This window comes from Mchenga conophoros, linkage group LG3 (genome assembly GCF_057382185.1).
Source record: "Mchenga conophoros isolate Kocher_MC1m ecotype Shallow Benthic linkage group LG3, M_conophoros_male_GT1.1, whole genome shotgun sequence".
In the NCBI taxonomy this organism is placed as follows: Eukaryota; Metazoa; Chordata; class Actinopteri; order Cichliformes; family Cichlidae; genus Mchenga; species Mchenga conophoros.
The window spans coordinates 56,393,398-56,405,432 of record NC_140528.1 but is presented as its reverse complement, the minus strand read 5'-3'; the positions used below and the strand labels follow the sequence as shown (position 1 = coordinate 56,405,432).

Sequence of the window (12,035 nt, the reverse complement as noted above, 5' to 3'; positions counted from 1 at the left end):
ACCTTTTTTCATCAAAGTTGCACAAATAGCATCAGATTGAAGGCCAACTGTTTCTCGGTTTGTTTCTCAGGGTCGTCCAGGTGCTCCTGGTCCACCCGGGCCTAAGGTGAGATCAGACACTTTGTAACTGATCTTTAGTAAATAAAGACAAAATGATAATACATTTTGAACTATTCTTGGTCATGAAATATACTCCACTGAGCCTGAAGTGACAGCCTCCCTCTGTTTTTTCTCAACAGGGGAATATGGGTTTGAATTTCCAAGGACCCAAAGGAGAAAAGGTACCATAATCGTCACTTTTTTACTAGAGTTATGTTCAGTCTCTGCCTCAAGCTTGTCTTCTCAGAGCTTTTACTGAATTACTAAACCTGCCACTCTTTCCCTGCCGTGACCATAGGGTGCCCCAGGTTTGCAAGGACCTCCTGGTCCTCCAGGACAGGTTGGGGAGCAGACAAAGCCGGCTGAGACTGAAATTCAGAGAGGAGACAAGGTATAACTATTTTAAAGGCATGAAAGTGGTGAAGTATTCCATTCGCCACAGAAATGAGGACTGACGAGACTAAAATTAGATTTTAAATAGAGAGATTTTACAACGTAGGCTGTTTAAACCAAGTTTAAAACTCAGTATCTCTTGCTGACAGGTGGCAGTCACTCGCTTTATTAACAGATTTTCCATATATATGAAAAAGGTCATTCATATTTTCCATAATGCATGTATTTTACATTGTATCAAAATGCCTCATCTTGGCAGTACCTAATCATTGCTCATAAAAATGTATTAAATGTGTGTGAACATATATAAAAACCAGTTTACGCCAGAGTAATAAATCACAGCCACATGATGGCAGCAGAGAGTATCTATGCCTGCCAATCATATTTAGTCATCTCATTCAGTAAAGAAATAAAAAACACCAGGCGGGCATTGTGTAAAATGTAAATAAATTGCGTAAACAACCTACCAGATGTTTAAACTGAGACATTATTATGACACAAATTATTAGTTCATTTTGAATTTGATGGCAGCAACACATTGCAAAAACTATGGGAAGGGGAAACAAAAGGCTGGAAAAGTAAGTGGCATTAAAAAGCAACAGCTGGAGTAACATTTTGCAACTAACTGGACTCACTGATTGACAAGAGGTCAGTAAAATGATGTGGTATAAAAAGAGCCTCTTAGACAGACAGATGGGCGGGTTTATATGCAAAAAAATACATCTGAAACTACATCTGGTGGGCTTATTTCAGAATAAAGCTTTGAATATCTCATTATCTACCGTACATAATATTAAAATGATTCAGAGAATCTGGAGAAATCTCTGTGTGCAAAAGTCAAGGCTGAAAAACACAGAAACACTCGCAGAAATCACTATCTGTGAACACATTTCAATTTGCCAGCTGCAAATGCAGGTTGAAGCTCTACTGTGTAAAAAAGAAAAAGAAGCAACCATATTTAACACTATCCACAAACACTGACATCTTCTTTAAGTCAAAGCTCATTTAAATTGGACTGAAGCACAGCCTCCAGACTAAAGAGGAGAGGGACTAAGGCTACGTTCACACAGCAGGCGAAAGCGCATCAAATCCGACTTTTTTGACCCTATGCGACACATATCATGGTATGACAGTGTGAACGGCACAAATCCGATATTTTCAAATCCGATCTGGGTCACATTCGTATGTGGTACTGAATCCGATACATATCCGATGTTTCAGAAAGCGACTGCTGTTTGAACGGTCATGTCGCATTAAATCCGTCTTTTATGTCACTGACACAAGACAGACGGCAATTATCAGCTCTGGAGAAGACATCGTGAACACTTCCTGGCCATCCAGTGTAGATGTCAGTGAAACTGTTGGGAAGACAATGTTGGAGAAACGTGAACATTTTATTTGTACTGTATAATCTGCAGATTCTGACAGAAATCTGCAACTATCCTTTGAAGCACCGCTCCTCTAAAACAGCAATAAGGATCATTATTAGGCCAAATGTAAATAAGAAAATAACTTTATAACTTAAAGCAAAATTGGGAAACGTAAAGTCCGAAACAAGTATTTATATTAAGGGCCATCAGTCAAACAGTACTGTTTGGTCTGAGTCTGAAAAGAGCGCGTTGTGTGTGACGTCTGCTTTTGCGCATGCGGGCCGCTTTGAGTGTTCACACAGGAGCACGTTTGCTGTCCCATTTTAGTTGAAGTGTGAACAAGCAGACAAAAAAATCGGATTTGATCAAAAAATCTGAATTGAGCATTAAGACCTGCAGTGTGAACGTAGACTAATTGACTTGCCAAATAGATTTGGTTCAAACTCTAAACTCGTTCTGCACTGATTCTGATTTTTTCTCTTTATTCTGCAGGGTGACCAAGGACCTCCTGGCCCTAAAGGTGATCCGGGTTTACCGGGACCTCCTGTAAGTATCTCTGGTCCCCTGAACCAAATTTACCTCCACACATTAAAAGTCCCTCCAGAAAACAGACAAAACATTTAAGTTGCAAGTTGGAAGAAGTGGAGTATCTAGTGCTCTTGATGGTGACTGTGGTGTTTATATGTCTCTTTATCTCACTGTAGGGTCCCTATGGTGGGCAGAAAGGAGAAAAGGGAGAACCAGGAGAGCTGGGAAAACGAGTAAGTACAGCTCTGGAATTTCAAGCAAATCCTTTCACTAAACTTACGTAATCGCCCCTGTGTTGCTAAAATATGTCTGTTGCTCAAAGGTAAACTCAATTCTAAAGCCCTCAACATGTGTACAAGTGCAAGAGTGTCTGGAACCTCATCTCTGACATTTGGTTTAGGCAAAGAGGAAAGGTGTTGCCCAACTTTCTCAAACAATCTGACTATTTTACAGGGTTTCTCTCAGCTTTTTTGTGTGAAACTTTCTGCAAAGAGGGAACTCTCAAACATATTTGCCATTATTTCAGTTTGTACATGTCATTCCTTCAAGACTGCTAAGACACAGCAGAGCTTGAATTCCTGGGTTGAAGCAGTAAGAAGAGACCAAAGGGGATCTATGACGCAGGGTTCATTTGACTGTTACCAGATTGTATGTTCAGTATGTATTCGTAGAACATGTTCTCCAAGCCTTTTAAAGACATACTGAAACCTTATCAATAAGCCCAAAACTCCGGGTAAACCTTCAAACAGCTCTTCATAGATGTGAATACGCATACACATTATTCTACTGTGCACACAGTCATGAAGTCCGGTGTAACGTTTTAAAATGATGAACAAGACCTTGCAGACACCTATTGACTCCAGTTGCATGTGTTGGGATGTCAACCTGACCACAGGCCTAACTCAAGTGAATGAGTTAAATATTTATACTTAACAGAGGTATGAATGTAATTTTTATTATTGTAAAACTGGACATTTTAAGAAGGGAGCCAATCTTAGAATTTTTGACTCCCTTTGGGAGTCAGCCCCTAGTGGCCACTGGAGGATGTGCAGTTTTTGCCAATTTTGTAATGCTTCAGTATTCAACTCTGGAGATGTCCCCGTTGGTGCAAAGCCTGATCACCATGTTTTTTCCCCCCTTTTGCAGGGAAAACCAGGCAAAGATGGTGATCCTGGTTCTCCAGGATACCCAGTGAGTTCTGCCAACAAACTGGACAATTTATAATCCTTTTCTAAAATGTCTTATAACCTTTTCCTAACATTCTTGTATTGCTTTTTGTCACATTCAGGGGGCCCCTGGAGAGACAGGCCAGCCGGGTCTTCCAGGGAGGGATGGTGAGACAGTAAGTTTCTTCTGAGTATTTTGAATTCTACGAGTCAAACAGTAATGCCATGAACTGTGTAAATATCACTCTTTCTCATTTCAGGGACAAAAAGGTGATCGTGGATTCCCGGGTCCACCAGGGCAGGTGAATGAGAATTTATATTTCATTATTTGTGGAATATTTGTCTTACACTTGAACTCTTAGCACCATTTCATTGTCTACTTATAAATACAATGCTGTGCAAATATCCCAAGCCATCCTTCATTTCTTTGTAGTTTGCTTCAAAAATATAAAGAAATTAACCATTTTTCCTTGGACATTTGAGGCTTATTCACTTATTTGTAGTTGATTTTGAAAAGTGCCACCAGACTTTGATCCACTGATTCATTGTTAGTGAGCCCAAGCACACTGTCAGTGCAGTAAAAGCATAGCTGTCAGAGTCGGCTGCGTGGCAGGCAAGATAAGGACCCAAACGCATGATCACAGGACACAGGAGTGGAATGGAAAATAGGATGGACGATATGAGGAAAAATCTAATATCACAATATTTTTTGGCTGTATCACTATACATGATATGTCTTGAGCCCCAACGCTCCCAGTATTGGGGGCAAAAGGGATGAGACCTCTGAATTTCACCTGAAGTTCATATAAACCATCTCTACAACCACTAAACACAATGAAAACGACAAAACAATTAAAAGAACAGTTATATAATTTCACAAAATGTGCCTAAACACAAACAAGAATCCATGAGGTCACTCAGCTTGATGTAACCAAACCACGACCAAAATTCAAAAGAGGACCGAAACAGTTGTTTCATGTTCGATAAACAATAACATGGAATCGTGCCGTTTTTCTCTGTTCGTCTTGCTGATAGCTGGTAGCTCGTATCACATCTGGTTTATTTGAAGTTTTCTTTGGTGTGTTAGGAGACATTTGCATGTGGAGTTTAAGATGGTCTTAATTTTGCAGTGATGACTTTTCAGCTGGTGGAATAAATTCGTAGCACTGCCACCTTTTGGGCAATGGTCTGACGAGTCTGAATCTCCGGGGTTAGTGATGCATTCGCAGCGTGTGGGAGAAAAAAAACTCACAGTGAATTACATGCAGACCGCTTAATATTTCCATGGCAACCTATACTTGATGGTTACTATACAGTAAGGCTGGGTTTTAATTATTGATTTTCCAATTAAAATCGATTTTAGGTTGATCCTGAATTGATTTTTAAATATAAATGTATTTTGCCAGAAACTTCAGAATCTCAGGTTAAAGCTTTCATTTCAACAACCACCAAACAGCTAAAACAGTAAATGAGAGCAGGTAAACGGATTCCACAAAGACGTAAACACAAAGCGCGGACCCGACGCATCAGAATCAGTGAGATGTCGGCTTTCTCACTAGGGCTGAACGATATATCGCATTTGCGATAATATCGCGACATGATCAAGTGCAATTTTCTAACCGCAAAGGCTGCGATTATACTGCGATTATATTATACAATTCATGGGCTGCATCCTCCTGAGGCCGCATTTGTAGACCGATTACGTCACAGCGACGCGCCGAAGGCTGTCCAAATTACTACCATATCCCAGAATTCATAGCGTGGCCCAGCCAAACTCCAGTTTCCAGCAATGGCGGTCGCTACTGAGTTTTAAAATTACTCATACTAATCTTTCAGGGTCACAAAATAAACTTTTAACATATTTTCAGGCGAGAAAGTAGCTGTGTAAACATCAAATATCTGCTCGGTTTATCAAGATATCCCATATTTGCAAAAGTGCTTCGACGTTTTCGGAGACGTCTGCTACCCACCAGCTCGACAGCTAGCCGGGAGCTCGAGGGTTACTGATGCGGCCGAGAACGGCACAACTCCCGGCACATCATTTTCAGATCACCGCGGAGTTTCGCTGCTCGGGTTAAACATAATATATAAGTCACTTAGACAACCTAAAAATGTTATTGTTGGGCTTTTTTCAGTGTTTTGTTTGTTCGTGAGTAAATCGGTTTGGCTGAGATTAAAGTTATTAGATTAGATAAAATAAAACTTTATTAATCCCCCGGGTGGGTTCCTCCTTGGTTTTCACACAGCTGACTAAACGTCAAACAGAAAACTTATTAAACAGAAGTATGAGACAGTCGAGAATTTACACCAGTGTCTGGTTATATTTTAGATAGCAAGAAGCAGACGGCCGAGTTTATTAAACTCCACCGAGACAGCGGTGACGCTAATCAGAACTAGACCGTCCAATTTCACGCCTTTAAACTTTAAAGGCGTGTTTGTGTGTGTGTTTATACAATTGCTATTATGTTTGCACTTTATGTGTAATGTTACTGACTGCAGAGATCAGTAAGATGTGTGTATTTTTTATTTATTAGTTTTATTTATTTAATATTATTTTTTAATTGAATGACTGTCTAGTAGTTCACAGATGTCGAAAAACTGAGTGTGGTAAAGCCACTGATTTTTTTTATGTATATTTCTGCAATCTGCACATTGTACTGACTTTCATTTTAATGTTTACACCAGGGTTCCTTGTCAGCACTTTATGCTCAGATGTTTGTAAGCTAAAAATAAACTATTGTGTATGTTCAAATATACTGTTGTGATTGAAGAAGTTAAATAAAAATGTCAGTCATCAATTCATGCATCACCTCATGTCATCATAACAGAGGTCTGTCTTCCAGGAAAGAACAGTTTAAAATTAATGTAATATAGTATTGGCCATACTATATGATGTATTGCTTGTCTTTGTTTAATAATACAGAAGACAAAGACCTTAAAAAATAATCGCATATCGCATCGCAATCGCAATATTGGGGCAAAAAATCGCAATTAGATTATTTTCCATAATCGTTCAGCCCTATTTCTCACCCAATGACACGCCGTCGGAGCTGAAAGCCGACATCTCACAGATTCTGATGCTGCAGGTTTTGTCACTCTCCAAATTAACTGAGCCAGCAGCAAAGAAGATCAAAAATAAGCTTCACATTTGATAAACATGTCATGAATTCCCTCTTACTTGTGCTTGTGCTTACTTGTGTACATCAAGAATAGTTTCCCATCTCAAATCTCTATTTTCTGCATTATTTGCTTGCTTGTTATGCACCAGTCTACTGTTGTTTACAGTGCTTTCAGCCACTGTTTTTTTTTAATTACCGGCAAAAAGAAACTCTATTTTCAACTGTGCAATACGGAAAACATTTAAACTGTGTGTGTGTGATACGAATTACCCACTCCCAATAGAAAATGAACCATTAAGGATGACTATTCAGTGTACAAAGTCCACTAGTCCTGCTAACCATGAGAAAACTATAATTATGAGACTTTTTTTTACATTTTTAAAAACACAGCTTAAAATAAGGAAGTGTTTTAAAAAGAGGAAAGTTTCCATAAGGAGGTAATATTTATCATAGTCTTTGATTTAGGTCCAATAGTCTGTTGTTGTATTTTATATTTATTCTGTTGTAGTTTTTAAAATATTTTTATTTTAAAAATTATATTACAAAAAAAGATTTAAGGATATTTGCAAAGTTTTGTATAGTTTAGTCCATGTGAGTCTTGTGAATTTACTTAATTCTTTTTAACATCCCATCAGGTGATTGGCGGGCCAATAGGGAATCAGGTGGGGCCTAAAGGTGAACCTGGCTTACCTGGAACACCTGGACTCAAAGGAGACAGAGGAGTACAAGGTGAGCTGAAAACACACAGGCACATAACAAGCATACTTATTGTTTGCATTACTTTTAAAGCTAGTTTATACCGGGTACCAAATTTAAGTTCCAAAACAGACATTATAGATGAGATGGTGCAACCTAAATGCACTGGTGTAGGTCTAGAATAACAGATTAAAAATACAATAATACATTTAGTAGGGGTGCAACGATATTCGTATCGATATTGAACCGTTCGATACAGTGCTTTCGGTTTGGTACGCATATGTATCGAACAATACAACATTTGTAATTTATTTTATCAACTTTCCTTCTGACGATGCTGTCTGTGTTGAGCGCTCAGTGAATCTGCGTTCGACTACTCCGCCTAGGCTCGAGAGTGCAGCCTAGGCGGAGTAGTCGAACGCAGATTCACTGAGCACTCAACACAGACAGCATGGTCAGAAGGAAGAGTGCAGGGCAAGCTGAAGCTAGCGAGACAGAAGTGGACCTCCCCACCCTCATTCAGATCTGGCGTTTGGAATTATTTTGGTTTTCATGTGGCGTATGACCCTGAAGGTAAGCGAGTCATGGACTAAAGTAAAACAGTATGTTGGATGTGCCATGCAATGCTCAATTACATGGGTGGGAACTAGTGTGTTAGCGCAGTTAGCTCCTTAACGTGTTGGCCGTCTAGCCCCATGCACGGGGCGATTGGCGGTAGCTCGTTAACGGAGATTTGCCGTGTTGTGGCGTTAAGGTCATTTCAACGAGATTAACCTGAAAGCACTAGTGGGAACACAACGAATATGACTGCACATTTACACTGACATCATCCTAGTGCAAAGACAAGTGGAAGCAGACAAAAACAACAAGCACGCATGCTACAAACTTTAGAGTCATTTAGACAGCTGTTAGCACATGATTCTCCTTATGGAGACCTGATATGTTTAATATGCTGCTGAGAATATAGCCCAGTAGAAGCGGATAGTATAGCTTTTATTTTGGAAAGAGACATTTCTCTGTAATAAACTCTCTTTTCCAAAGATGAGTGATTCCTCAATCAGATACAGGGCTCGCAATATCGCTAGCCCGACGTCCCGGGGCTAGCGATTTTTTTCAGTCGGGGTACCAAAATCTATCTCTTCCCTGCCCGTTGGGCTATTGTAGGAAAAATATATGTCAATGCTTTTGCATTCTTTCAGAAATGTAGCTGGGTAATTATGTCATTGGGTGAGCCACTGTCAATATGTGACATATTGAAATCGCGTTTGAATTTGCGCTTGTTTTTTGCTTTCACTTTGCAATCATGCGAACTGTGTATAGAGAGCGACAGCACTGATCTGTGAGTGATGATAATTTGTGCACCAATTCCTCTGACATCGTCTTATTAATCGTTAGCTTACTATGCAAACATGACAAGTGAAATCTCCCGCAGCTTAAACATGTGAGAGGTTGATCGTGCAGATAATCGCTGAGCTTATGTGAGTGCGTGTGTAAAAGCAGCAGGATATATATTTGACTACGATGACCTGGATGACTGAGAACCTTCACAGACAGATTTATATTTTAGTTCTGCTGAGCCAAATAAGACAGGTCAGGGTGAAGAAGTGACAGCCAAAGAAAAGCTTACCACAAAACGGAGAAGTTATGACAAATCAGAGTATAAGGCAAAAAGAAAGTGCAGCTTTATGGTTTCATGGACAAAAGAATTTCTGTGGCTGCAATATGACGAGCTAAATAACCAGGGCTGCACATAAGTGGTCCGCAGGTGCGCATTCGCTGTCAAAATAAAAAACACGCACAAGGGTTAGGGTTAAATTTAAAAACTGTACTTTTGAGTTAAAATATATATTTATAATTTTAATAAATGACAAATTAAAAAGGCATGAACATTTTTTTTGTATCGAAAAAATATCGAACCGTGACACCAAAGTATCGAACCGAACCGTGAATTTTGTGTATCGTTGCACCCCTAACATTTAGGGGAAAGGTTGGGATAAATTGAATAATTTAGGGTTACTGAAAAGGAAATAAAGGGATACAATTATTAATTATGTAAATTAGTTAATGGCCCTTCTTTGCTTTTGGCTGAATAAGACCATTTTTTGAGATTTACTTTTTGATTATCTTTCGCAAAAAAACAAACCAAATAACACTGAAACGTCAACCTCCTTCCTCCAGGTTTGACAGGCCCTCCAGGAGAACCGGGATTCACAGGAACCGGTAGTGGGGGTTTTCCTGGACCTCAAGGTTTCCCAGGAGAGCGAGGTCAGAAGGGAGAGATTGGCCCTCCAGGAAACTTTCTGCCAGGCCCCCCAGGTCGTGCAGGGTCTCCTGGATCCCCTGGTCCGCCAGGGCCCCGTGGACTTCCAGGCACTTCCTCAGGTCAAGACTGCATACCAGGACTTCCTGGGGTTCCTGGTGCACAAGGAGGAAGAGGTTTCCCTGGAGAGATAGGACAGAAAGGTGGGAAAATCAATCAATCAATCAAAATTTATTTATATAGCACATTTTTAAGACCGAAGTACACCAAAGTGCTTTCCAGTAAAATCACAATACAGATAAAATCACAATAAAATATAAATTACAAATATATAAAATATAAGATATAAGATGATTACATAATCTAAATACAGAGCCAGATGTAAATTACCCTAATTCGCCTTAAATGCCAGATCAAACAAATACGTTTTTAAACGTGATTTAAAAGACTGAATGGAATCTGACGCGCGAATATGAAGAGGGAGAGTATTCCATAGCCTGGGTGCAGCAACGGCAAAGGCACGGTCTCCTCTGGTCTTCAGCCGAGACCTAGGTTGCACTAAGAGCAGTTGGTCCGATGATCTTAGTGCACTCTGAGGGCTGTACAGACAGAGGAGATCAGCTAAGTAGTCAGGTGCCATATTGTTTAAAATTTTATAAGTAAACAATAGAATTTTAAAATCAATTCGATATTTGATAGGAAGCCAGTGTAAATTTTTCAGAACAGGGGTGATAGAGTCAAACTTTCTAGTGCCGGTCAAGAGACGTGCTGCGGCATTCTGGACCAGCTGCAGACGCTGCAGAAGAGAAGATTGTAGACCCAAGTAGAGTGAGTTACAATAGTCCAGTCTTGACGTAATGAAAGCATGAATGAGTTTCTCCATATCTTTGTGTGGTATGTAGGGTTTAGCCTTAGAAATTAGGCGTAGTTGATGAAAGCTAGTTTTCACCACAGTAGAGACCTGTTTGTCAAGTTTGAAGGAACTATCCATGAAAACTCCAAGATTCCTGGCAGTATCAGTAAGGTAGTTAGCAACAGGCCCAAATGTGCCAGTCAATTGTCCCAGAGGCATATTTTGGTCGACCGTATCAAAGGCTGAGGTCAAATCCAATAGTACTAAGACCGCAGAGCGCCCAGAGTCAGCAATTAGGAGAAGGTCATTAAAGACTTTTAGTAGGGCAGTTTCAGTGCTGTGACGCGGTCTAAATCCAGACTGGAATTTATCACTTATACCGTTTCTCTCTAAATAAGTCTGTAGTTTTCTCTAAGACCTTTGACATAAAAGGAAGTTTAGAAATCGGCCTGTAATTAGCTAGGATATTACGATCAAGGGTACTTTTCTTGATAACAGGTTGCACGACTGCATGTTTAAAGACAGTCGGAACATGGCCAGATGATAGTGAGAAGTTCATTAGAAATAAAATACAAGACCCGATTGTATTCAATGCATCCTTAATGATAAGAGAGGGAATAATGTCGTGCAAAGAATTTGAGCTTCTCAGATTATTGATTATTTCCTTTAAAGTCAAAAAATGACACAGGTTCGAATTGTTGGAAAACCGTTGAACATTCAGAAGCTGGGGCTTGATTTACTACCAGAGAATGTGTGGCCCTTAGCAATGAGATTTTATCTATAAAATAATTTAGAAATGTCTAAGATAGAATCAAAATAAATAACTCCTGTCAGATTGCTGAAATATCACCCAATCTCCCAAAAAAGTGCATAAGACGGTCTCCCCCTGCAGCCCTTTGCAGAAAAAAGTGACATTAATGATCTGACCGTGTTTTTAGGTGAGAAAGGTGACACCTGTGTGAACTGCCTAGGAAGCGTCAATCCCATCCCTGGACCTCAAGGACCTCCAGGACCTCCTGGATTTCCTGGTAAGACCCCTCCCCCAAAGTTTTGTTTCCATCAGGTGATATTAACAAACTTTCCTGAATCCACAGTAGCAGATTAAAATTGCTTGGTGGTCCTTCAGTAATGACATTAAATGTGACAATAAAGACACTGAAGTTTAGTAGACCTCAGGACAGATGTTTTTATGGTCCCTCTTGTTTTCTTCATCAGGACCTCCTGGCGCCCAAGGTTTCAAGGGAGACAGAGGTTTTCCAGGAACACCTGGCTCTGTCGGCCCCAGCGTGAGTATTCTTACTTTTCCTTTCCAAAAGTGGTGATTATCATTGTGGAACTGATATAATTAATGTGTTGCTCACGATTTTTTTTCATCAGAAAAATAATAAACGCCATTATTTCTTTGGTATTCTTTGATTTAATTTCTCTGTTTGACTTCCCTGGCTCTTGCTTCTTTCCCAAAAAATTGATTCTGTTCACCTGGACGTAGAGTTTTACGTTTTTCCGACTGCAAAGGCTACATCTGGGTAAACTGAATCAATTTTGGGGGAT

At 39.8% G+C, this 12,035-nt stretch overlaps 1 protein-coding gene across 1 annotated transcript in view; it reads left to right on the top strand.

Moving 5' to 3' along the window:
- LOC146579613 (uncharacterized) overlaps positions 1 to 12,035 on the top strand; it is a 92,055-nt gene that overhangs the window by 29,568 nt on the left and 50,452 nt on the right. Inside the window, exons 11-22 of the mRNA XM_085267984.1 lie at positions 71 to 106; positions 240 to 281; positions 398 to 490; positions 2,355 to 2,408; positions 2,567 to 2,623; positions 3,537 to 3,581; positions 3,679 to 3,732; positions 3,817 to 3,858; positions 7,311 to 7,404; positions 9,550 to 9,834; positions 11,423 to 11,512; positions 11,700 to 11,770. Coding sequence (XP_085124110.1) covers positions 71 to 106; positions 240 to 281; positions 398 to 490; positions 2,355 to 2,408; positions 2,567 to 2,623; positions 3,537 to 3,581; positions 3,679 to 3,732; positions 3,817 to 3,858; positions 7,311 to 7,404; positions 9,550 to 9,834; positions 11,423 to 11,512; positions 11,700 to 11,770 — 963 coding nt within the window. The remainder of the gene's footprint in view (positions 1 to 70; positions 107 to 239; positions 282 to 397; positions 491 to 2,354; positions 2,409 to 2,566; positions 2,624 to 3,536; positions 3,582 to 3,678; positions 3,733 to 3,816; positions 3,859 to 7,310; positions 7,405 to 9,549; positions 9,835 to 11,422; positions 11,513 to 11,699; positions 11,771 to 12,035) is intronic.